Consider the following 27763-nt stretch of genomic DNA (forward strand, 5'->3'; position numbering starts at 1 on the left):
TTAAACTTCTTGTTCACCCACTGTTCCCGTACTTTTCCCTAGGGACTGGTCTCAAGTACTGACAAACTGAACACAAACCCGGGGGATGTTGAGCTGGACTCACACGGACTTCTCTTCTGTTTCTAGTATCTCCCAAAGCCTACCCCACTAACCTTACACTATCCGTCAGGAGGCATTGAGCTATCCCAGGAAGGAGAACAGGGATCAGAAACTATCAGTGACATTTTCAGTTTGGTCTAATGAGGCACCTGGAACTTAATACACTGAGGTAAAAAGCTGAACTACTTTGAATGAACAGTCTTGAAAAGCTAGAAGATGAATATCCAAAATATGTGTACAATAAGGTTGTGAGAATTTCTCTACTTCTGGTTCCTGGTTTATCTTCTGCCCAGACTTGTCTCTTCAGGCCGGTGGGACAGCGCACCTCTGTCTCACTACGGAGCGGCAGGACAGCACAGCTCAGGGTTCAAAATGACCACAGTACAATTCGGTCCTCGGTGCTATGATTTTAGTTCTTTTGGGTTGCAGCAGAAGTACAAAACATGAAATACTAAGCTTACATTCCGTACTTACAGTTTTATCATCTGTTCAAATTAGTTAACAAGCACGCTGATAGAACTAAGAACAGCAGTTAAGATATTGTGTGTATAAAAAATATATCCGTGCCCCAAACCTTCCTGTGTTCCAACGGCTATATCATGGTAAAACTATATACATGTAAAATAAATAAATAAATGGCACTAGCACAAAGGTAGATTGAAGTTCCCAGGGTTGATAGGCAGCAGCATCAGTATGGGTTCAAGAAGAAAGATGCACAAGCATCCTTTATTCTGCCAGTTCACGTCATGGCTATTTTGAAATGTTTCTACAGTAGAGCACAGAACTCAATGCTTCTTTAGCCAACAGAAAATGAGCAGATATTTCAGCCTCATGGAAGTCTAACAGTCTCACAAACTAAAATACTACTTTATAATTACAACTGTCTACCTAACTACTTGCTGGCAGGGATTCTGCATGTAGCAAAAGATACCTACACTACATAGGCTATTCGGTGTTTCAGAACACCTGTGAAGTACTTTCTCAAATCTGCAGGACACCTCACTACATTTGAAGGATAGTGAAGTGGTGTGTGTGTTTTGACAAAGTATTGAAGGTACTTACATCCTACTGTAGTGGGTTTACGTGGCAAGGTTTTGGTAGCAGGGGGTCATAGGGGTGGTTTCTGTGAGAAAGATCTAGAAGCCGCCCCATTTTTGGGAAGGGCCCCATTGTTTTCCAGAGCTGAGCCAATAAGCGATGTTGTTTTGCGCCTCTGTGAGAGCATATTTAAGACAGGGAAAAAACGCTGCGCCACACAGCAGCCGGGAGAGTCAAGGGAGTGAGAAACAGCCTTGCAGGTGCCAAGGTCAGTGTAGAAGGAGGGGGAGAGGTGCTCCAGGCGCCGGAGCAGAAGTCCCCTGCGGCCTGTGGTGAGGACCATGGTGAAGCAGGATGTCCCCCTGCAGCCCATGGAGTACCACGGTGGAGCAGGGTTCCACGCTGCAGCCCGTGGAGGAGACCACGGTGGAGCAGGTGGCCCTGCACCGACGGAGGCTGCCGCCTGTGGAAGACCCCTGCTGGAGCAGATTCCGGGCCGGACCTGTAGCCCGTGGAGAGGAGCCCACGCAGGAGCAGGTGACCTGGCAGGAGCTGCTGCCCGTGGGGGAGCCAGGTTGGAGCAGTTTTCTCCTGAGGGATGGACCCCATGGTATGGACCCATATCTGGAGCAGTTCTGGAAGAGCTGCTGCCTGTGGGAAGCCCACGCCGGATCAGTTCATCAAGGACTGCATCCCGTGGGAGGGACCCCACAGCACAGGGGACGAGAGTGACCGAGAAGGAGCGGCAGAGAAGAAGTGCTGTAGACTGACCATAACCCCCATTCCCCCATTTCCCCTGCGCCGCTCGGGGGGAGGAGGTGGAAGAGGGTGGAGGGGGGGGAAGGTGCTTTTGGTTTCTTTCCTTTGTTTCTCACTTCTCTCACTTATTAGTAATGAGCAATAAATCTTACTATCTATCTTCTTATGCTGAATCTGTTCTGCCCGTTACAATAATCATTGCGGGATTTTCTTGACCTTATCTCAACCCTAGAGCCCTTTTCACATATCTTCTCCCCAGTCCTCTTTGAGGAGGGGGAGTGAGAGAGCGGCTGTGGTGGAGCTCGGCTGCCCACTCGAGCGGAACCATGACACCTACATATGTTAACAACCTCATCTTAAAAAAAAAAATAAAACACCCTCATATCCCATTTTGACTATGACAAAATGGATAGGCCCTGACAGATTTTTTTGGTTTACTGACAGGATTAGTGTTCTGCCAGACAATCCAGCTGCACCAACTCACGCTGTCCTTGCACAGCTCTTGTATCCAATGCACAGGAGGGCAGGAGCACACAGCCGAGCGCGGGGAAGGAGCAGGACTGCCTCTTCTGGCAGCAGCTCCCCAGTCCATTGCCTCAGCTGCAAGGCGAGCATGCCCCCCAGCCAGCACCATCTTCTGATGGGCGCTGTTTCTGGTGCGCGTTTGGAAAAGTTACCAGAAGTGAGTACTCTTTTCAGAGAGCAGTATGCCAACACAGGAGGGTCCCCGCCGCCCCTTCAGCCCACCCTAGCGCTGAGGGGACCGAAGGCTCCCCCCGGGCAGCTCCAACCCCGCAAGGCCCACCGAGGAGCCGCCGCCAACAGCCCCCCTCCCGGCGCCTGCGCCCTGAGGGCGGCTTCGCCAACCGCCATGAGCGGCGGCTCGGCCCCTCGCCGTCCTGCCGGGCACCATCGGGCTCCGAGCCCCGCAGGGACGGGTGCTGAGCCCTCCTTGCTGGTCCCGGCTTCGAGGGCTTTGCGTTTTGTTTCAGTTTAGGCTGTGGAGAAAGCGGCGGGGTGGGCGCGGAGAGCGCGGTCCGTGAGGGAACGGCGAGGGGAAGGAAGGGGAGCGCTGCAAAGGTTTTAAGTTTATTGTTGGTGGTTTTTTTTTTTTTTTTTTTTGCTTTTTTTCCGCGTTAAGCCTCCCCATTTGATGCGAATGGTGCAGGAATGCATCGCCTAACACGAGTCGGAGAACCTCAAAGCCTTCGCTGAGGGAACCGCAGCCGCAGAGCAGGCAGCAGAGCTCAGCTGCTGAGCACAACGAGGCTCGCTCATTTCGGCGGCTGTGTGGCCTCAGCCGCTCCCGGTGCCTAAAAATAAAGCCAAAATAAAAATAAATTAAAAAAAAAAAAAAAAAAAAAAAGCCGTATGGGAGCTCAGCGGCCCCGGCCGGGGCTACGCACACGGTCCCGGGGCTGCGTCAGCTGCCCACCCGCGCACCAGCCATCAGGAGGGGAAATCGTGGGAGGAAAAAAAGCCACGATGTTTTGAACTTAACACGTGTGTTTTGTTTCTTTGTCGCAGGGTGCTCTCTCCTCCCTTTCTGCCTTCCCCCCCCCCCCCCCGAGGAGCACGTCTCCGCTGCACTGGAGGCAGGAGCCTGCTACACGCAGGTACGGTGGAGGTAAACGCCTTGGGAATGCACCTGTGTGTAAAAACTTACACGGTCGGTGTGTAAACCGACTCAAAAGCCCCTTTCCAGTCTTCTGGAGTTGTCAAGTGGTATTACCGCATCATGCCATGAAAATGAGCGAGGTGCATTTACGGTTCCTTAACGGTGAACAGATTCTCCAAACTAATCTGAGATAAAAGAGCATTTCCTATAAGGAAAAATAAAACTTTCACCTATCTATTTCACAACAATGAAAGGTTCGGGAATCTAGTATTTCCACAGCTCAACGCCAAAATAGATTACTTAATTATTCATTTCTCCAGATCTTTTTGGTGTAAAATCTGAAAGTAACTCAAACAACAAAATCTTCAGAATAAATTAGGGCATGTGTTAGAACTGAGAGAAAAAATCACAAGAACAGACTTTCACATGTTTTTCAGAACACCTACAAGTTGGGTGTGGTGGCATCCTGTAAAGTACCTTTTGTTAAACAGATGGAAATGAAACTTGTGTGCCATCAGCCTCTTGTGGTGGCATGTTGAGAAGTAGCAAAGCTAGTTAGAAAATAATACACATGTACAGATTTAAGAAATGGACAACGTTTCACTGTAGATGTTTATTCTACTTATAGTAACAAAAACCTGTGAAGTCCCATATTTTAATGTACAGTGATATATTTTGTCATATAAAATACAATTTACAGAAATTTCTATCAAGTAAACCTAAACAAACACACTTGCTTTTTGCATACTTTTACGTAGATCTTTAAATTAAAAACATCTCATTAAGAAAAATCTTACACCATAGTAGATGTTTGCATTTAATACCGCCTCTTTGCATTTTAACATTTTGTCTACGGGTTCAGAATACAGACCAATATTACTAATAATTAATATTACTAAATAATTATTAATTGATAATTATTTAAATTACTAAATAGTTAATAATTAATATTACTGATAATTAATAATTAATATTACCAATCTTCTTTTCAAACTTAATGCAGTTTTATACCTTTTTCAGTGGACAGTCTTATATATACTACCAGCATAAGCAGGGTCTGACAACAGTGACACTTTTTTTTTTTCTTTTTTTTTTTCAAAACACTTTTAGAGTGGAAAGTCCAGGAAAATGGAGACATTTCTTAAATTTCCAGCAAAGTTCTGCCAAAAGAAAAGCCAAGAAATGTCCCACATAATTAATTTAAATCGAAGAAATAAATTCCATGGCCCATTTCATAAACTTCTTTTATTTAACAAACTTCTTTTTCTTTCCTTTGGTATACCAATTCATTTGTAGTCTTAGCTCTTTGCCAATAGATGTCTGATTTTTTTAATTTTTTTGCTGGTTATAAAGGTGCTACTTCTATATACTCTTTAATTGCAGGTTTGTAAAAATGTGAAATTAAAAACCCCTCATCCACATGAAAAACTAGGTACGTTTTTCTTCGTTGTTGTACACTTAACAGATGGATTTCAAAACACAAAATACCTGTATATAAAAAGGAAGATAGTGCACTTTAAGCTTATAACATTCCATTTTCAAATCCTCCGTCCAATAATCAGTAACACTGTTCTTCTGCAGCCTTCTCCTAAATACGCATGACCCTTGCATTGTAAAATAAACAAGACAGCAATATTTGACTCCTTGTCAAATATGCAGCAAGTGAAAGTCCAGTATGTTCTTGCCTTTTACCTATTTGAATATTGTCGTTCACAGTTGTTCAAAAATTGCTAATTTGTCAGTACATTTTGTAAGGCTAGATTTACAACAGCATTTTTGCAAAGGTGAGAATATACAGTATATACAGAAGACATTGACTCAGTCCTTGCAGTGGTGTCTATTATCTATGGGAAATATAACAGCAGTTATAGTTCTATGACTGATTAGTGGAAGATGAAGCTTCTGCCTCTGTTGGTTTCTGACCTTCCTTAGGTGTTTCTGGCTTCACCTCTTTACCGATCTCCCTACTTTTACTGCGATCTTTCCGATCTTTTCCTCTTTCACGATCTCGATCTCTGTCTCGATCGCGCTCTTTTTCCCTGCTTCGATCCCGGTCTCGGTCTCTGTCACGATCTCTGTCTCTGCTTCTTGATCGTTCTCTGTCACGTTGGTTTCTGTCTCTGTTTTTATCCCATTCTTTGTCTCTGTGTCTCTCCCAGTCCCTGTCTCTGTTGCAGTTTCTGCCACGGTCTGTTTCCCAAGGTCTGCCATGTTCTCGATCCCTTCGTCTTTCCTCAAAGGGTCTGCTTTGTCGATTCTCTGCTTGCTGAGGCTCTGGCTGATCTAAAACCTTGTCTTTACTTCCTCCTTCGTATCTCTCTCTCTGTCTCCCTTCAAATGTCTGGCCTCTAAATTCAAGATTTTTGCCTTCTCGGAAGTCAGATCCTGACCACTGTCCTTCTGACTCGGGCCCTTGCCCAGGAATACCAGAAAGAGGTGCAGACGGCCCAGCTTCCTCCCACATCTCCTTTCTGTGGCCTGGTGGATGACTGGGAAGGTCCAGGAGTGGTCTTGGGGTTGGCTTCATATTTTGTGGCGACTGTGGTCCATGCTGCGTAGAAAATAAGGAAGGAATGGGGCCCTTTTGACTTCCAAATCTTCCAGGGGCAGATCCTCTTTGTCCATCGTTATTTGGAGAAACATGCCCTTCTGAGAACTGTGGCGCTGGGCCTCTAAAATTAGGTCCATGAGGTCCTGCGTGTGCATTGAGCATCAGTGGTGCTGGAGGTCCTCCTTTCTGCCCAGACAAAGAAAACGGACCTCCAGCTCGGTTCTCCTCAAAGTGCTGTGGGAGAGGTCCACCCTCACCCTGAACTGGTGGAGATTCAGTTTGTTCTACAAATTGATGAGGCTGAGGGTTTCTTTGTTCTTCGTATTGCACCACAGAAAGACCCCTGTCTGGTTCAAAGTGACCAGGTCCCTTTTCCTGAGAAGTAAACATTGGATTTGCCTCGTTTGACCAGGATACTTTGTGCATATCTTGCAAAGACTGACTGTCATTAGATGTGGAGAAATTAGGCTGAAAAGACGTACTTGGAGGTGTCGGAAGCAGCACTTTACGTAAAGGCCTGGATGTAGAAGGTTCTGCAGAAACTGCTTGACTCACATTTTCCAAAGTAACTTGAACAGTATTTTCAAATTTGCTATTAGGTGCCTCTTTTTGGAGCACTGCAGGAGGCTTTTCACTGGAAACCCAGTTATCACCACCGTAACTAAGCTGAGTAGCGGGAATTAAAGTTTTATCTTCCTTACCAAGTGAAGTCTGCAAAGTGTTTGGAAAACTCGCTTGAGGGTCACAGCTCTGGTTTAAAACTTGTGCTTGCTGATTGGAAGATGAAGGTAAATCTACTTTTTGCGCAGCCTGTTGGTCCTGATGGAACAATTCAGTCTCTATTAGGGAAGATTTTGGTGGAGGTGACATTAAAGCATCAGACACCGAGAAGTGAGCCACTGAAACACCAACAGCTGCTCGTTGTTGTCTGAGGGCTTCTTCTTGCTCCTCAGTTTGTCGTTTCTGCTCTTCTAGTTGTTTGTTTAATTCTTCTAACATTTTTTGCAGTTCCACCAAGGATGAAGACGCAGATAAATCTGGCACATACGAGGCAGGTGTTTCCACGGAAGTGTTTTTAGTGTCTGTATACATTTTGTTAGGTAAATCATCAACCGTAACTTTTGCTTCCTCCAAGATAGTTTTGTCTTCCAGATCATAGGCCTCATCCTTTAGTTCTGCTGTGTTACTGGGCTTCTCCACACTATACAGTTTTTTGCTTTCACCGGTCTGCATTTCAAAAGCTTTCTCTGGATCATATTCTTCTTTGGGATCGTATGGCCTGTCATCCTCCTCATCTTCTATAGCTTTGTCTTTTGACATCTGTCCAAACTGTTGTACAATGGGATCTAGCAAAGGAACAGCTGACACACCTCCATCCACAGCTGCTTTAGCTTCCTGATTTGAAGACTGGACAGTTTCAGTCTCCTTAGCAAGAGGTTCAAAAGTCTTCTTTTTACCAAAAAGTGTCTGGTGGATGTACTCAAGAGGTGTGGTATTTTTTGAGGATGAAGAATGCATAGCAGTAGCACTTGTAGAAGCGGTAGCTGAAACTGGTGGTGGTACAGTACTTGTGGTTCCACTCTTAGTCGAGGACGGTATTTTTAATACTGAAGGTGTGACTGATGAGGTTTCTGGAACGGGAAGTGGGGGTGGAGGTGGAGGAGATCCAGGTAGTGTTGTACTTACAGCTGAGTCTCCCGAATACAGTGTGTATTTCGGAGTTTTCTTTTCTTGTGAAGAAGCTACTGGCCCCTTAGAGTACAGCGATGTTTCTGTTTCCTCTTGCACCTGAATTCGGCTGCGCTTTTTCTCTATTTTGTCTGTATCCATGGTAGTAGCAAGACGCTTCCCTTTCTGACAGATAACCAATCCAAGAATTAAATTTGGACGTGAAGACTCGAGACCTGAAAGGAAACACAAAGATTGCATATGTAAAAAAACTACTATTTTTTATCTGTGTTCTCAATAGGAACTTATCATTTTATATAATGGCAGCTATGAGTCATAACAGTAACAGTTCTTCTAAATTTCATGCAGTGACATTATCCCATAAGCCTATGTGTCTATATTTAATTACTATTTATATAAATTTGTATACAGTAACTAAAAATGTTTTAATTCTTTCCCTGATATTTTTTTAATATTGCAGTAACAGGTGAATCTTACTGAAAGATGTCCTTGTAAATGTCTCTGCTGTTCAAAAATTAAAGAAAGTTTTCCTATTTTTGTATTATTACTTTCTACTTATTATTGTCCACTTCCTCCCCCAATCAAATATTTCCTTTCTAAATGCTTTGCAAATACCTTATATACACAGAGATACTGATAAGTGAGAAAACCTGGACAAGCAATCTAACTTTCTGTAGGGCTACGTTGGAATTGAAGAACTAGAAATAAAGAGAAAAAAACTAATGCTATTAAAACAAACAAACAGACAAACAACAACAACAAACACTTCACTTTCTGTTACAAAGAAAGCACGAGGCATTGTTAAACTTAATAATTACATTTCTGTTCTAATCTGTGCTAAAATACCGGACTGACATTTACACCATTCCATCAAGGTGACTTTTAACACTGTTGTAGAATTGAGTTTGATGCCACAGACCCTTCCCTAAGTAAGAAATGTGAGCAGAATTACTCCATTGTGAAAGCTTCAGGCTTGAATCCCTGGAGAAGCACTTCCAGAAATGACCGGAAAGTTTCCCATAAAGAGGAAAAATGCAAACAGCTGAAGGTCCGTTTCACATTATTGTATTCCTTCCTTGTACATTCACATTTCCCACAGGCACTCGTGGAAGACAAATACAACCAGAATAAAGAGCAGGGAATAAATCCTTTAACATACAGTCAGTGGCAAATGTAGAAAAAACATATAAAGAGAGGATTTTAACTTCTGGATTTAGTGACTTGAGATCCTCATTTGGGAGCCATATTAATATTTGCATCCAGCAAGGAACCAATAATAGAGAAATGAAACTAACAGCAAAGAGATTTACTGTGGTTATACGATGAGGACTCTAAAACCTACACTGTCCCTTATATTCATGACCCTTAAGTAAGAGTTTAAAAGAGGTGTAATATATGAATTTATGTATATCTTTAGTCTCTTACTAAACAAAACCAACTGCTCACTAAGGAACAACTTATAAATAACTAATTATTGCCACTGAAAACTTCTTGATACCAGCAAAAACCCAAACTTCCCATAGTTGCAGATAAATTCTATTTGCCATTACCAGTCATAAGTATGAACCTTTGCTGAAACAACTGAATTCAAAGTTTTAAGGGGGCTCCTAAATTTACTATCTTATGAGAAAATTACATCAGCTGTTTTTATTTGTATAGCTGAAATTATATTCACGTACGCTAAGAAAGAATTAAATGAGGTAAGCCTATTTCTTAAGTTCAATGTGAGGTTTCCTCAGCAAGAGGATTATAACCAGGTAAATCAAGACGATGACTTCTTCAACACAGCTTCATTAAGCATAAAGATTTCATTAAGCAGTAACCTGCCTAAATTCTGAAATTCTGTGTTCTTCTGACTGTGACTGGTAATAGTGCAGCACGCCTGTTTTAGCCACATAATGGAGAGACCAGCAAAATCTGGTTACTCACTAGAAGGTCTTTGCAAAAAGACAGAAAAAATTGGGGCCAATGCAAAATCTACTTGAAGTTTCCTATCAGAAGCAGCTCTCATTTTAAGTATTTGGAAAAAAAATAACACTGAAATTTGATTGAATGCATTCTAGCTCCACAGCTGATTTCAGATTACTTCAAAGTTCAGTGTTTGAGTTTTACATAGTTCTGTGGTTGAGAGGATGTTGGCCATGCTGGTTTAAATAAACTTCTATTTTTCATTTAGTAGCACATAGTATTTCCTACTTGTACATTTAAAATTCAGTGCCAAGCTTTTTCCTCCAGATCTAGTATTTCAGTATTTTGTGTTGCCAATTTTCACTTTCTTCCATGGTTAGAAATATATATATATATACACACGAATTATAAATGCATCAAGAAAATGACCTAGCTATACTAACCAAAACTAAGACTTGCTTATAATTTAGTTTGCTTATAATTCTATACAGATTGCCCTTGTGAGAGGGCAGGGACGGCAAGATGTACAACGAAAGGAGGCAGGACAGGAACTAAACAAGTAATTCTCTTTGGTGAATCTAAGATTATTTGGAAAGGATCACAAATCCTTGATTCACCCAGTTAAAAACTCCTTTCAACCCACTGCCTAAAAGCAATCCTAGCAATTCTGATCACTATAGTTTACTACCCCAGATGAAGTTACATTAATACATAACATCAGGGCATAGCTCAAAAGACAGCTTACTTGGGAAGACTGTGTACACTCTGAAGAGACTCAATAGTTAGGTATGATTCACTCTGAGTGACTGCTTTACATTTTTTCTTTATCAGCATGTGAGTAACGACTCCACATTTGGTCAGCATCGACCCGTGCAGAGGATCTCTCAAATCTGTGTTCACCCTAAAACTCCTCGTAAGCATTCACTGTTCTTCTGTCGTTAACGTATTGGTTATCTGCCCTTCTGCAGAGACCTGTGATTTATCCAACTAGTCACAACATGCATCTCAAACACTGACTAATTGAAACGAGCAGGTTTCAAAAATCTATTGGACTGTGTATCTAAAATTAACAGCAAAAAGATAGAAAAACAGTTCTGAATCCCTGTAAGAGACAGAGATCATCGCTAATAAAATCAGAGTAAAACTTAAACACACGTTCAAGATAAATTCCAAAGCTAAATTAACAACGGTTATAACTGAATCTGTTTAGTTTGGTCAGAGAAGAAATCCATTAAAATTTTACATTTTGATACTGTAGTTTTCAACAGATGCCTAACCCAGTTTCTAAATTCATTCAATCCAAAGCGATCACACAGTAAGTGCTTCTTTTGGATGGAAATATACAGCCAGACCAGCACTTCAAAGCTCAGTCCCATTCCATTTCCATATCTGTAAATAGGTTTCAATATCCATAAATAGGTTAAGTGCCTAATTTTAGGTAATAACTAAATGAAAATGTTGGCTGCAGTCTCCAACTATTGCTCAATAACTATCTTTCACAAGCAAGCATTTTAAGTGCTGCAAGCTATGTTAGTAGCTTTTGATGCTAAATTATTTATAAAATATTGTTAAATGCATTCTGCATTTGAAGACCACGATGGTGTTATCAAGTTACATCCTGTAATTAAATCTATTTAGACAAGATGTATTAAATATTACTATGGGATTAATATTTTTTTTTCGTTAAATACGTTTTTTATTTTCATGAAATCAGTTTTGCAGTATTTATCTACGTAATGGCCACATATTGTCCCTACCATCCGCAGCTGCTAGGAAGTTAACTGTACCACTAAGGATACATCCCTAATTTCTGTACACTGATGGCAAAACTTAGGGAACAGACCTATGCCACACTTTTAACTGCAGAGACCAATACAAGCAAAGCTGTAATCATTATCAACACGCCGTTTAAATACTTGTCCCAGTTAATTGTGAAAGCATGATTGAAAACTATCAAGTTGGTGTATCTGGATTCAGTGATAGAGATCACTTCCACCGCTGTAACACTGCTGCACATTACGGTACATTTGCTGAATGGGAGTGGCTGACGTCAAAAATATGTTGTTCTACTACTGCTGCTTTCCATACTGGTATGAGTACTCTAAATATCTTGAAGAGATTTCATGCCTTCATACTTAAAAACACTTCCAAGCTTAAACTAACGGAAGAGATACTGCGGCATGCCCTCTGCTGATACACTTTTTAAATTAAAATTCTTCTATATTAAATATGTATGGTACCCGATACATTGCCAACATTGCCAATAAATCCCTCCATAAGTGCGTCTTCCTAGTGCTAATAATGACTGATTATACCTTTTAATTTTTTTTCAAAGTGTTTTCAGATCTACAGATGAAAGTGCTAAATAGTGTTGTGTGTATGTGAAACGAGACAAACAAATTCACACACAGTAAACTACCAGAAAAAAAAAAAAAAAACACAATGCTGAACATCCCACCAACAGATAATATCTGGTAATAAATATCTGAGGTGGTTGAAGTGAATAAATGTGAATATCCTTCCATGTTCCTCTATATCACCCATGACAAAGTTTTGTAGATCTTCTAGGCACTACAGCAGGTCAGAGGTCCTCAGTTGTGTTCCAAATCCAGTCCATCAGAAAACAGGATTCATAACAGATTCATAATCCGTATGCACCTGATGGAGCTGGTTGATACAGCTGGAATATCTTCCAGCTAGGACTTCTGGAGTGATGGGATTATTGTCCTCCCCCTCCTCCCGCCCCCAGTCATATTTATCAAAGTATCTTACACTGTCATGTTTTTTGAGTACTTGCTAAACTCTATTTGAAGGTACACACATTTAAGGAGACAATGACCACTTTCCCAAAAATATCTTTATTGGGTATAAAAAACAGTAAATTCCATCAGATGTCAGTAACAAGTATGTATTACAAGTCTTTTACGCTGCGGTATTAATACATGCCTGCAAGTGTTTATACCTATGTTTCTTCTGGGCAATTACCTCCAGTTTTGAAAGAACTTTTCCTATTTACATTTTGTAAAAACCAGCCTGACATTCCTCATTTCTATACTAATACTAACAAGTCTGTCTACTTTTGCCAGGCCTCCACTTTAAAAGCTTCATTTGAAATGAAATCTACAACAGAAATATAAAAGATAATGGACAAGGACAGCCTATGTTTGCTCAAGAATGCAAGGAGGGGAAGATCATTTAAATGCTTCCCTAGAGCAGGTTAAGACAGGCTCAGAGCGTATGAGAAAAATCTTGTCCAAGAACACAAAGCAAGCGCCCTTTGCAATTTCATGCAGGAAAGAAGAGTATTTTCCTAGCATTACATTACTTGTTGGTGGTGTTTTTTTGTTATTGTTTTTTAAGTCGTATGCCATTAACATGTGAAAACCTGGCCAGGCAGAACACACCTCTGTTTATGAATATAAGCCCTGAGAATGCTTCATTGAGTTTAGTCCTAAACTTGTATTTGGGTAGCAGAGGACAGTCAGCTTGTCAGAAAGGTCAGCTCCTTACATGTTTTAATGTGTAATTATTTTGCGCTGTTTAGTATTTTGCAAACCATCCTTACAACAATGCAGTATTGCCTTCATTGTAACGTGTAGCTCTTAAGCTCCTCAACCTGTTACTCTAGATGAAAAAAGGTACTTATTTGGAAACTAAGCATATGCACCGCCTCCATCCTCAGATGAAGGTGACTTCAAATTTTGTAATATAAAGGTGTTTCACATCTGAATTCATTCTCATTTCTTCTGTTTCCATGTTCAGTGCACAAAGATGGAGCAAATTCAAGCCATACATTACTGCTGATAACTCTAACTAAAAATAGAAGAGCGTAATATATACCAACCTATACCACCTACTGTCTGCCACCTACGCAAAAGGAATTTGCCTGCTCCCAGGCAAACCAATGTTCTGAAGTCAGTGATTTGTCTGGAACTTGATCCAGGTAGCACAGAATATTTCAGACCCCGTGTACATGCATATTGCATGCACAGCGTAATACATACCATGAGATAACAACAATGTAGTGAAACCATAAACGTTACCTTTGTCTTCAGAGATTTCTTGACTGCTCCGTGGGATAAGAGTCTCCTATGTGATTTAGGGGACAGCACATGGCTTGTAGGGACCTAAAACTTGGTGGATTTATGGGTTGTTGAAAGTAGGGTCGGTTGAATGTTCTCATAATGTTTGCTTGTTTGTCTCAATATAGTGGCTGTTCTATGTACTCCATTTTATGGGTAAACAAATCCTCCTAACAGCAGAGATTTATCTTGTTGGAAAGGCTATGTGAGTTTCAGACCATGGCACCTTGAGATGATTGACTTTGCAATTTTTTCCTATATGCACACTTTTAAAATCTTTTTATAAAATTATATATTTTTTAATTATGCTTACATTAAACATTCAAAACCAATTGGTCTCTGATTTACTCGTTTTGTAATTTTGCCTAGCAGTTAACCTCCCCTAAATTTTGTGCTTACCTGGTCCCTTAAAGGGCAAGAGGTTGGAAGGAATTGGGTCCTTAGAACTCAGTGGGATCAGGTAGAGATTCTTGACATGTCTGTTGTTATTAGTTACAACACCAAAACAACGACGACTGCTAAAATAGGAGTAGAGAGAGATATAGGCAACTTCTTCTTCTTCTGTGGCAGGATGGAAACGAATCAAACGAATCAAAAACAATTCCTGAAATACAAAATCAAAGTGGAAAAATTCAACCTGTAACACATCAGCAAATAAAATCGTTTTCCACTTTCATCCAATATAGGATGAAAGTCTGGAGCAGCTTTAAACCAAGATTTAAGAAAATACTGTCATTCAATTGGTAATATTAAACCAGAATCAATTTTGTCATTTTCAGAAAGACCAACTATTTACGTATCTCACATCAAGCTACACCTCTTTAGGTTCAGAATATTCAAATAATTAGGAAAGAAATGGAAAATTCTTAGATTATATTTGCATACCGTGCTTCATTTTTACTAAATCCATCAGGGTTTTAGTAGTAAAATTTATTACATACACTTACTAATAATTTCCTAGTCTTTTAAAATTGAATTTCTATCTTCAGTAACTGAATAAATAGATTGTTTATATTCAATCATTAAAAAACAATAGGTTGTATGAATGTTTAACTACTACACAGGGGAAAGACGATTGGCAGCTCAACAGGCAAACCTGTTTCTTCAATAAATCAAAAATTTCAATGGAATAAGTGGTAGCAGTAGTTTTCCAGGTGTGATCGACATCAATATAAATTAGTAACAAGGAAATTCTATCAAAAGCCGCTGTGTATTTCTTCCTGGTTTTCCAAAGGATTTTAAGTAAATACCTTACAAAGTGAAGATTTGAGTTTGCCAACATAATCCCAGACTGCCTTCGGTGAGATCTTCCCACCAATATGAATCGTGTCTGGTAAATCCTAAACAAGAAGCATTACATGGTCGTATAAGAAAAGGAAAGAGAGGCTACAGTTTTGAACCAGCACAGATTGCCCCATCCCAGTAGCTTAGGCGATAATACAGTACTATGTTTTACTAAACTTGCACATATACATTCCTAATTTCAGACAGGCTGTTTCCAAAATGCAAGGAGTTCATTATGGCATATTACTGGAAGGCTGGCAGTACACACAAAACAGAAAAAGCACTGCCTGACGAAGATAGCAGTGGAAGGTCAAATACTTTTGTATGCCTATCAGCCGATTCTATTTGTTAGCTTTGCTTTTACAGGGAACCTGTTATATGTAGTATAGCTTTTATCTACGCTTTCAATTTATCTGAAATTTTTGCACCCATATGAATTCTAGTTAGCTTCCTGTCATGATGACAGTGAAACCTGTTCTAGCAAAAACAACAAGAGAGCCACCAACCCTCCTAAGAAAAGACCTAAACTACACGCCTGAAACCCTCAATCACAACAAATACACTTCTTCAGAGAAGTTAAGAAACTGCTCAGTTGTTTCATCACAAGCTGTCATACTACCTCATTAGTTGAATGTACACCCTCCCAAAATATAAAAGCAGTTGCATCAAAGTTAATCAAAGCATGATATTTTTAATAAATGGCCAAACTTTTCTAATAGATCACATCAGTGATCCATCCATCTGTTTGTGAGCAGAACAAGGCATCTCTTTCAAAACACATGCTGATGATGCTTCTCGTCAAAAACTGATCTTGAAATCAAGCTATTATTCTATGTTAGATACTAACATATATATAAACATATTAACAGACATGAGAATTCTTCACAAATACGTGAGGAATTTTTTTAAAAGGCTTTCTCTCCTCCCCCCTGCCTCAGGCTACTGTTCCTATTACTACAGGAGATTACTAAAGGGATGCAATTTTTTTTTTTTGTTACACGTCCAATATAACAACATACACAGTGACCCCAGCCTTTCTAACAACAGGAACTGCAATACATTCTAAACGCATAAACATGTCAGTGCTAACCTCACTAAGATAATCAAAGCACCCGGAGACAGGATATGCTTTAGCGATAAATTTGGCCACACTCTGCAGATTAATAAATCCTTTCCAAATGGTGTTGAGGCGAGAGAGGAAGAGAGAAGTGTCGCTGCCTTGAGGTGAGCGTGGCTCAGCAACACTGCAAAACAAATCCAAAAGAGAAACGTTATAGAGCACAGTAAGAATGCTTCCTTCTTCTTCTTTTCTTCCCTCCTCTTATTGATCAATTACTTTATTTTAAAAAAGCAAGTAACAGAAGCCTTAGTAAATGCTTTGTTAATGTTTTCCACTTTCATCCAATATAGGATGAAAGTCTGGAGCAGCTTTAAACCAACCCTCACAAACACTTAATATATTTGAATGCACATGCAGATTTAAAGTCAAATATCTTATAAGTTTTATTTATCTGTTAAAACACATTGAAGAATTTTTACTGTCAATATATCACGATGCTCAGAAAATTTTACCAACTAGAGAAGTTAAACAAGGAGATGACAAATTAAAAATTTAAAGTTCAGGTAATCGCATTTAAAGTTGAACATGCCTTTTGATTATTGGCAGGGGAGGGTAAGAAGCAAAGGGGGACAAACACACTGAACATAGCGAGACCAGAGATTCAGTGGCTTAGCTTCCTATTAAATATACACACCTGATATTGGGTGACTGATGAACAGCTAAGTATCTTGGATCTGGTGAGGACGATGGCTTTGTTAATATTGATTTGGGGACAGTCATAACTGGTTTTGACATTTCCTGCTTTGTCTCCCCTGTTAAAACTTCACCAGATGCAGTACCAGAACGCAGGGCTGTCGTCGTACTACCAGAGGAGCCGCTCATTGGTGTTCTAGGCTCTCGGCCAGAAACTGTTACAGTTGTGACAACTGCACCAGTGCAAGAGGCAGGAAAAGTCGAAGGTTCTTCAGATGAAGTATCTGTGTTGCCATGGCCTTGGGTTGTAGGGATGTAAGTTCTTTCTAAGCTTGACTGGGAAACTGCTTCTGCTGCAGGTGCAACTTCGGTTTCCTCTGTGTTTTCAGAGGCGGCCTCTTTAGCAGGCTCCGCTGCTGCTGCTGGTGCAGAACTTTCATATTTTTGCTGAACTTCTGGTTTAGATTTTGACACTGCTTTTTTAGCAGAAGCCATTAATTTTATCTTCTTCGGTGGTAATTCATCTTCAGATGCTGAAATCTGACCTACAAAATTAATTTTAAAGTGTTTTTGATTACTGTTTAACAATGAAAAGGTCTGAAGAGAAAAACAAGTAAGCAAGCAATGCTCTTAATAATTCTTTTACTTCAGACAAAGTCAACACTGTAGATACCTGTACAGATTTTGCAGTTCAGGTCAAAAAGATGGGCTCGATGTTCATTTCTTGCATCCTTCAACATACTGCTAAAAACGTCTAGAGAAGGAGCACTATTTACATTTTGTACAGTTTGGGTTGACTTCTGCTGCTCCTGGAAATGAATAAACACAGAAAACATTCTGGTTGATTGCTAAATTCAATCATAAAAAAATACTTTTGAAACCGTTAATTCCGGTTCTTTAAAAAGATATTAAGGGCTGTGCAGAACTACTGCTCTGAGCAGCACTTACAAAAAGATGGAATTTTGAACTATTCTTCCCCTTTTATCATTTGTTTAAGAATATCATGTCAAACAGAGTTCTCAAATAGTATTTGTCCTCATTTCATTTCATGTAATTCTGAAGTAGATACTATCACATTAACTGCTTCCTGAGAATACAGAATTGTAATACTGATCACATTTTTGGGGGGGAAAACAATTGGCTAAGATTTTGCTGTAAACTGAGGCAAAGGTCTGAAAAACACGCATCATCTGATATTTTAGAAGCACATGCGATATATGCCCGATATTAGGTTGTTGCATTCCTTCAAACCAAAAGGAAAATGCTCATAGCACACCTACTAGGTGATATTCTTACAGTTCATTGAAACAACCTGCATTTCTGATACAAAATTTGAGGCCCTAGTTAGCATTTATCTCCCTTGGCACCTCCATGCTAAAGCAATAGCTAATACTTACATCAGAATCAGACACCGGGGGAGAATCTTCCATATTTACATCAGGCACTTGTTCCCGTTTTACAGCTGCTTTCTTGATCTCGTGTGATTTGTTTCTTGACTCTAACATCTGAGAGAAACAAAAACACTTTAGTAACAAGTCTGCATACTGATTTTATAATTTTATTTTGTATTTTCTTATCAGTTGGCTAGTGGAAGAGAAAAAGCTTACGTTATTCATATTTCATTAGGAAGAAAACAATATATTAATTATGGGTGGTAAGGGCTGGTGAAGTTACTGTTAGTTCATATCTAAGGACACACTGGAGAATTGTATTGCTTACCGCTTTGGCTGGTTTCTCCTTCCATACAAACAGTTCTTTAGATAAAAGTTCTTCGGGTTTCATTCTCACTAGTTTTGACACTGAGATTTCTCCACGAAGAACACGATGAAGAAGTCCCTAAAAAAAACAAACAAAAAACACACTTTGTTGCCATGCTGAATAACTTAAGCAACTAACATGATTTGCAGTGCTGGACTGTCAAAACCCTTTCAGGTTTCTTAATTCCCTATTAAAAATGCCAGTTAATCCTAAGAAAACTTAGCACGGTGCAGCAACCAGAAACTAATGATGAAATCATCATGAAGTATGAATTTTCCACATTTCCATAAAATATACTATCAATTCTACTGAACAGGAATTTCGAGAGGTGAACTGCCACTCCTGTTTCATATCTATAGTAGAATTTTTTTTAAAGAAATTACGTTGTCTAGTCACTATTCCCATCTGCACCAGCTTCTTTTTCCTTTAAAAGATAAATTATCATGTACACAAGTGGTCTCCCATACAAACCACAGAACGTCACAGAAGAAAAACATTTATTTTTTTTCTAAGAATGCCATTCAATAAACAAATATTTCGCTACAAAGGCCAATCTTAATAAATACACGCGATCCAACTGGACTTCCATTCCAACTGGATTATTTAATATTTGAATGGCTTTAAAACAATTTTGTAGAGCATAATTCATAAGTCTCTCTCTTGAAACTACATATTGATGTATTATTTAAAAAACAGAATATATTTCAGTACGTTTACTGTTTAAGTAAATTCCAAACCTGATTTTTTGGGTCCTCGAGATCGAACATGATGCTACGGTATTTACTCTTGTATCGGTTGTCCGTAACTTGAAACAAATTAAACACCTCCTTTTCAATATTGAGTGCTACTTTCCCTACTTCACTCTCTGTCATGACCAGATCATCACTATCATTGACTCTGTTAAAAACAAGAAAGGGTATGCGCATTTACGTTAGGCACAAATTCTTCAGGCAGCATTCATAAAAACTAAATTTTCAGAGGAAGGAGTTAACCCCGCTTTTATTCACTCAGTGAGGACTTCCTTAAAACACATTTCAAAGCCAAAGTCTATCTCAGGACCTCAAAATGTCAACAATGGCAACCTTTTGCTACTGTCTACAGAAGACCACGGAAGACAGCCTTAACGAACTGAAGCCAGGTCAGTCCTTACAAATCCTCCTACTCATGACACTGCAATTAGTTTTTTGTTGTTGTTTTTTGTCATGAGCTACTGAGGGAGCTAAAACACTTCAGTTTTAATCTTAGACCCTCCACTGTGAACAGCATTTCTATTTCAGAGACACTACCAGAGCACAGTGGCCTAAGTCTTGACAGCTGACAAGAGCTTTAATATTTGTGGGACAATGTTTCAGCTTTTTTTTTTTTTAAGAAAAAAAAAAAAGTAATACAGTTGCTAACTTTGGGAGAAGAAGGAACCTCTGCCTCAGCAAGCCCTTCCAACCTTTCACTGTGATATTCCCTACACTATGCTTCGTACAACCCCTACATCTCCAAACACCACCATTGCCAGATATCAGCTTCAGGTCACCTGCATTATAAACATCTCTATGCTGTGATTTAATTCTTCAACTGTAATTGTCTCTCACTACAAATGGGATAGTGACGTTTTTTTAAAGGCTTTTTCACATGCCCAATTATTTGGCATCAGATTTTTTATTTTTAATAAAGCTCTAATGCTAAAAATACTTGTAGTAATTTCTAGCACAAATTAAATCCCTTAGTAGCACTTAGCAAGAAAGAAACAAAACTCTGCAGGCTAACGCTTTACTTCTAGTTGTAGTTTCCTATATAAAATAAGTGCTTTGAATTCCCACCCACCTCTTCCATAACATTTCTTTTAGGGACTGACGAATATTTTGTCGAATCTGCGAGTTGGGCTGCGACTGGATAGGGCTAGCTTGTGTTTTTGCTTGACTACTTCCAGATGCAGTAGAAACGGAAGACGGCGAAGGCCTTTTGAGTCCTCCAGCCAAACTGGATGCAGCTAGTTTTTTGGAAACTGGCGAGTCATGAGAAGAAGCTGCTTGTTTTGAAGGAACGCCGCCTGTTGAGGGCGATGGTTTCTTGGGAATTTCACCTTTGAAACTCCCAGCAGGTTTAAGCGTCTGCTTCATTAGTGATGTGCTAGACATGGAAGGGGACTTCTTTGGAGGAAAATTTTTAGTGAGGGAAGATGCATGTTTCTCCACCATAGATGCTGAAGCAATAGCTTTCTTTGATGCCCCTATAAACTCTGTCGCTTTATCTTTGTTTCTCTTCTCTTCCTTTTGAGCTGTTAAAACAAAGAAGAAAATGCAGTATTAAATGCTTAACATTATAACTTCCTGTTTATGAAGACCAGCTGTCAACCTATAAGGAAGTCTGTGAAATACCTCTGGAGAACTACCAAGTATATAATTTAAGCCATTCATTTTTAAAGCCTTTTTAAAAAATGTGTAAAAGTTGACTTTTTTAAGAAGAAGTTTGCCTTTGATCCTGCAGAGAGCACTTCTCAGAGACTGTCGGAAGAGTTTAAAAGAGTTGCATTTTGGTTGTAAAGGTTGAAAATCTCAGTCACAAGCTATGCAAGAAAATTAAAAAAAAAAAAAAGACACCACCTTCAAAGATTCCTGAGTTGGACTTCATGATTAAGCTTCAAAACAAACAAACAAACAAACAAACAAACAAACATTTTCACAAAGTCTTTAAAAAAAAAAAAAAAAAAAAGCAACACAACCCATATCTCACATTTAAGCAGAAATCCTCGCTCCAAACTTTCTACTTTAAGGAGCAAGCAAAGAGAGTCAAGTTAAACAACAAATCAATTGCTTAAAATTTTAAATATACGTTCAAGCCATTTGGTTGCTAGTATGAGTATCACACTCTCGCTCTAAACTATCAGATCTTCTCATTTACTTTCCAGTTAAACTCTAGATTTAATACTATAATATTTAATAATTAAATATTAAAACCATTGCTCAAACTGCGGCTATTTAATTCCCACCAACTATTCCATTCACAATATCCAAAACTGCCATTTAATGTTTTTTCTAACATCAATATATTGACAATACACATAATGCACAAGAAAATTTACAAATTACAAGCGAAGACTCCATATACTGAAGTTATAATTGCACAGGACTTTAAAAACAAGCATTTCTGTAGGTTGCATTTCACCTGTCCACATTTTGGCACTGACGGGAACAGTTCAGCAAAACGTAATAAGCCAAAACACACTCTCCATCCAGCAAACGTCATGTGCTCCACTTCAGTTTGCCAGAAGTATCGTTTACAGGACATCAGAGTTACCGTGACACATTCGTTGTGGCAGCACAACGGTTCCGAGGGAAACCAAGAAACAACTCCTGAGATGAAGTTGTTCTGATTAGAAAAGCTAAAGTTACTTCCCCAAAAGTCTTTTTTCTCCTCATAAATCTGCATTTGACTACTGACCAGTTTGTGATTTAATTTTTTAATTATTATCTGATTTTTTTATCTTAATTTTTTCTTATCTTAATTTTTTCTTATCTTAATTTTTTAATTATTATCTGATGTTTTTAGCTAGCAAGGTCTTGTAATCAGAATTAGCCCCAATTTGATTACTGTTTAAAAATGAAAAGGTCTGAAGAGAAAAACAAGTAAGCAAGCAATGCTCTTAATAATTCTTTTACTTCAGACAAAGTCAACACTGTAGATACCTGTACAGATTTTGCAGTTCAGGTCAAAAAGATGGGCTCGATGTTCATTTCTTGCATCCTTCAACATACTGCTAAAAACGTCTAGAGAAGGAGCACTATTTACATTTTGTACGGTTTGGGTTGACTTCTGCTGCTCCTGGAAATGAACAAACACAGAAAACATTCTGGTTGATTGCTAAATTCAATCATAAAAAAATACTTTTGAAACCGTTAATTCCGGTTCTTTAAAAAGATATTAAGGGCTGTGCAGAACTACTGCTCTGAGCAGCACTTACAAAAAGATGGAATTTTGAACTATTCTTCCCCTTTTATCATTTGTTTAAGAATATCATGTCAAACAGAGTTCTCAAATAGTATTTGTCCTCATTTCATTTCATGTAATTCTGAAGTAGATACTATCACATTAACTGCTTCCTGAGAATACAGAATTGTAATACTGATCACATTTTTGGGGGGGAAAACAATTGGCTAAGATTTTGCTGTAAACTGAGGCAAAGGTCTGAAAAACACGCATCATCTGATATTTTAGAAGCACATGCGATATATGCCCGATATTAGGTTGTTGCATTCCTTCAAACCAAAAGGAAAATGCTCATAGCACACCTACTAGGTGATATTCTTACAGTTCATTGAAACAACCTGCATTTCTGATACAAAATTTGAGGCCCTAGTTAGCATTTATCTCCCTTGGCACCTCCATGCTAAAGCAATAGCTAATACTTACATCAGAATCAGACACCGGGGGAGAATCTTCCATATTTACATCAGGCACTTGTTCCCGTTTTACAGCTGCTTTCTTGATCTCGTGTGATTTGTTTCTTGACTCTAACATCTGAGAGAAACAAAAACACTTTAGTAACAAGTCTGCATACTGATTTTATAATTTTATTTTGTATTTTCTTATCAGTTGGCTAGTGGAAGAGAAAAAGCTTACGTTATTCATATTTCATTAGGAAGAAAACAATATATTAATTATGGGTGGTAAGGGCTGGTGAAGTTACTGTTAGTTCATATCTAAGGACACACTGGAGAATTGTATTGCTTACCGCTTTGGCTGGTTTCTCCTTCCATACAGACAGTTCTTTAGATAAAAGTTCTTCGGGTTTCATTCTCACTAGTTTTGACAGTGAGATTTCTCCACGAAGAACACGATGAAGAAGTCCCTAAAAAAAACAAACAAAAAACACACTTTGTTGCCATGCTGAATAACTTAAGCAACTAACATGATTTGCAGTGCTGGACTGTCAAAACCCTTTCAGGTTTCTTAATTCCCTATTAAAAATGCCAGTTAATCCTAAGAAAACTTAGCACGGTGCAGCAACCAGAAACTAATGATGAAATCATCATGAAGTATGAATTTTCCACATTTCCATAAAATATACTATCAATTCTACTGAACAGGAATTTCGAGAGGTGAACCGCCACTCCTGTTTCATATCTATAGTAGAATTTTTTTTAAAGAAATTACGTTGTCTAGTCACTATTCCCATCTGCACCAGCTTCTTTTTCCTTTAAAAGATAAATTATCATGTACACAAGTGGTCTCCCATACAAACCACAGAACGTCACAGAAGAAAAACATTTATTTTTTTTTCTAAGAATGCCATTCAATAAACAAATATTTCGCTACAAAGGCCAATCTTAATAAATACACGCGATCCAACTGGACTTCCATTCCAACTGGATTATTTAATATTTGAATGGCTTTAAAACAATTTTTTAGAGCATAACTCATAAGTCTCTCTCTTGAAACTACATATTGATGTATTATTTAAAAAACAGAATATATTTCAGTACGTTTACTGTTTAAGTAAATTCCAAACCTGATTTTTTGGGTCCTCGAGATCGAACATGATGCTACGGTATTTACTCTTGTATCGGTTGTCCGTAACTTGAAACAAATTAAACACCTCCTTTTCAATATTGAGTGCTACTTTCCCTACTTCACTCTCTGTCATGACCAGATCATCACTATCATTGACTCTGTTAAAAACAAGAAAGGGTATGCGCATTTACGTTAGGCACAAATTCTTCAGGCAGCATTCATAAAAACTAAATTTTCAGAGGAAGGAGTTAACCCCGCTTTTATTCACTCAGTGAGGACTTCCTTAAAACACATTTCAAAGCCAAAGTCTATCTCAGGACCTCAAAATGTCAACAATGGCAACCTTTTGCTACTGTCTACAGAAGACCACGGAAGACAGCCTTAACGAACTGAAGCCAGGTCAGTCCTTACAAATCCTCCTACTCATGACACTGCAATTAGTTTTTTGTTGTTGTTTTTTGTCATGAGCTACTGAGGGAGCTAAAACACTTCAGTTTTAATCTTAGACCCTCCACTGTGAACAGCATTTCTATTTCAGAGACACTACCAGAGCACAGTGGCCTAAGTCTTGACAGCTGACAAGAGCTTTAATATTTGTGGGACAATGTTTCAGCTTTTTTTTTTTTTTAAGAAAAAAAAAAAAAGTAATACAGTTGCTAACTTTGGGAGAAGAAGGAACCTCTGCCTCAGCAAGCCCTTCCAACCTTTCACTGTGATATTCCCTACACTATGCTTCGTACAACCCCTACATCTCCAAACACCACCATTGCCAGATATCAGCTTCAGGTCACCTGCATTATAAACATCTCTATGCTGTGATTTAATTCTTCAACTGTAATTGTCTCTCACTACAAATGGGATAGTGACGTTTTTTTAAAGGCTTTTTCACATGCCCAATTATTTGGCATCAGATTTTTTATTTTTAATAAAGCTCTAATGCTAAAAATACTTGTAGTAATTTCTAGCACAAATTAAATCCCTTAGTAGCACTTAGCAAGAAAGAAACAAAACTCTGCAGGCTAACCCTTTACTTCTAGTTGTAGTTTCCTATATAAAATAAGTGCTTTGAATTCCCACCCACCTCTTCCATAACATTTCTTTTAGGGACTGACGAATATTTTGTCGAATCTGCGAGTTGGGCTGCGACTGGATAGGGCTAGCTTGTGTTTTTGCTTGACTACTTCCAGATGCAGTAGAAACGGAAGACGGCGAAGGCCTTTTGAGTCCTCCAGCCAAACTGGATGCAGCTAGTTTTTTGGAAACTGGCGAGTCATGAGAAGAAGCTGCTTGTTTTGAAGGAACGCCGCCTGTTGAGGGCGATGGTTTCTTGGGAATTTCACCTTTGAAACTCCCAGCAGGTTTAAGCGTCTGCTTCATTAGTGATGTGCTAGACATGGAAGGGGACTTCTTTGGAGGAAAATTTTTAGTGAGGGAAGATGCATGTTTCTCCACCATAGATGCTGAAGCAATAGCTTTCTTTGATGCCCCTATAAACTCTGTCGCTTTATCTTTGTTTCTCTTCTCTTCCTTTTGAGCTGTTAAAACAAAGAAGAAAATGCAGTATTAAATGCTTAACATTATAACTTCCTGTTTATGAAGACCAGCTGTCAACCTATAAGGAAGTCTGTGAAATACCTCTGGAGAACTACCAAGTATATAATTTAAGCCATTCATTTTTAAAGCCTTTTTAAAAAATGTGTAAAAGTTGACTTTTTTAAGAAGTTTGCCTTTGATCCTGCAGAGAGCACTTCTCAGAGACTGTCTGAAGAGTTTAAAAGAGTTGCATTTTGGTTGTAAAGGTTGAAAATCTCAGTCACGAGCTATGCAAGAAAATTAAAAAAAAAAAAAGACACCACCTTCAAAGATTCCTGAGTTGGACTTCATGATTAAGCTTCAAAACAAACAAACAAACAAACAAACAAACATTTTCACAAAGTCTTTAAAAAAAAAAAAAAAAAAGCAACACAACCCATATCTCACATTTAAGCAGAAATCCTCGCTCCAAACTTTCTACTTTAAGGAGCAAGCAAAGAGAGTCAAGTTAAACAACAAATCAATTGCTTAAAATTTTAAATATACGTTCAAGCCATTTGGTTGCTAGTATGAGTATCACACTCTCGCTCTAAACTATCAGATCTTCTCATTTACTTTCCAGTTAAACTCTAGATTTAATACTATAATATTTAATAATTAAATATTAAAACCATTGCTCAAACTGCGGCTATTTAATTCCCACCAACTATTCCATTCACAATATCCAAAACTGCCATTTAATGTTTTTTCTAACATCAATATATTGACAATACACATAATGCACAAGAAAATTTACAAATTACAAGCGAAGACTCCATATACTGAAGTTATAATTGCACAGGACTTTAAAAACAAGCATTTCTGTAGGTTGCATTTCACCTGTCCACATTTTGGCACTGACGGGAACAGTTCAGCAAAACGTAATAAGCCAAAACACACTCTCCAGCCAGCAAACGTCATGTGCTCCACTTCAGTTTGCCAGAAGTATCGTTTACAGGACATCAGAGTTACCGTGACACATTCGTTGTGGCAGCACAACGGTTCCGAGGGAAACCAAGAAACAACTCCTGAGATGAAGTTGTTCTGATTAGAAAAGCTAAAGTTACTTCCCCAAAAGTCTTTTTTCTCCTCATAAATCTGCATTTGACTACTGACCAGTTTGTGATTTCTTAATTTTTTAATTATTATCTGATGTTTTTAGCTAGCAAGGTCTTGTAATCAGAGTTAGTCCCACAGCCCCATCTGCAGAGAGCTATATGCTTCCCGGGAAGGATGCAGAAATTCAACTTTGATTAATTTCACCACAAACCAAATGGACCCTATTGGTCTTCCATACCTGCTACAGTGAGAGCAGACATTATCTGGAAGGGTCTAACAACCGATTTTTCTCAGACTTGAGGGGGACAAAGGTAGGGAGCACCCTTCTGAAGCCCAGTTCGCCCAGTTCAAGAAATCCTATAACAGCATACTGTTTGAATAGAAATACACCTCAGAAAGGGGAAGATTTGGATTACCTAAGAAACAATGTCACTACTCATTTCTGAGTGAAACAGCCTTCCCACCTTTGCCGGTCGTTAAATTCTGTTAGACGCTGAGCATTTGTAGTAGGCACCTCCAGCAGAACGCAAGCTTGTAACGAGCTGCACTACACTGCCTCTTACTGCCAGCATGTTTCACCACCAATACACAAGCTGGTGGTTAAGATGAACCATAAAACCGATGCTGTACCTGAATTTTCATAAGGCTAGGCAGAGAAGCAGGTGCTAAACATTGCCTGGAATACAAAGTGAAGAGGAGGATGCAGAAGCACTAGCTATGTGGATCCACTGTGAGTGGATGCCTTGCTAAAGGTTTCTGAGTGAAAATTATCTGAAGCGTAAGATGAAACACACTACATTAAATCATTCCAAAGAGCGTGAAGATCTTACTAGAGATTAAACTTCTTGTTCACCCACTGTTCCCGTACTTTTCCCTAGGGACTGGTCTCAAGTACTGACAAACTGAACACAAACCCGGGGGATGTTGAGCTGGACTCACACGGACTTCTCTTCTGTTTCTAGTATCTCCCAAAGCCTACCCCACTAACCTTACACTATCCGTCAGGAGGCATTGAGCTATCCCAGGAAGGAGAACAGGGATCAGAAACTATCAGTGACAGTTTCAGTTTGGTCTAATGAGGCACCTGG

At 39.1% G+C, this 27763-nt stretch overlaps 1 protein-coding gene and 1 long non-coding RNA gene across 2 annotated transcripts in view; both read right to left on the reverse strand.

Annotated features, from left to right (window-relative positions):
• Positions 1-27763, reverse strand: part of LOC137858008 (uncharacterized) — a 445999-nt gene that overhangs the window by 358109 nt on the left and 60127 nt on the right. The gene's annotated exons all lie outside the window — the stretch shown is intronic.
• LOC137857075 (death-inducer obliterator 1-like) lies at positions 5388-26935 on the reverse strand. The gene is made up of 11 exons (XM_068683133.1): positions 26914-26935; positions 25126-25579; positions 24043-24202; positions 23266-23382; positions 22944-23051; positions 22220-22355; positions 16783-17326; positions 16119-16272; positions 14995-15084; positions 14144-14348; positions 5388-7969 (listed from the first exon to the last, which is right to left on the reverse strand). The coding sequence occupies exons 1-11, from the start codon at positions 26933-26935 to the stop codon at positions 5388-5390; spliced, it is 4572 nt and encodes a 1523-aa protein (XP_068539234.1).

The sequence above is a fragment of the Anas acuta genome, chromosome 5 (genome assembly GCF_963932015.1).
Source record: "Anas acuta chromosome 5, bAnaAcu1.1, whole genome shotgun sequence".
Lineage (NCBI taxonomy): Eukaryota > Metazoa > Chordata > Aves > Anseriformes > Anatidae > Anas > Anas acuta.

Bases quoted from the DNA above. Each gene is read 5' to 3' on its own strand.
- LOC137857075 (XM_068683133.1), bottom strand. From the start codon at position 26,935: ATGTCTGCTCTCACTGTAGCAG. The intron at 24,203-25,125 runs GTGGGTGGGAAT...TGTTTTTAACAG, and splicing joins AAAGAAATGTTATGGAAGAG to AGTCAATGATAGTGATGATC. The intron at 17,327-22,219 runs GTATCTACAGTG...TTAATTTTGTAG, and splicing joins GAACTGCAAAATCTGTACAG to GTCAGATTTCAGCATCTGAA.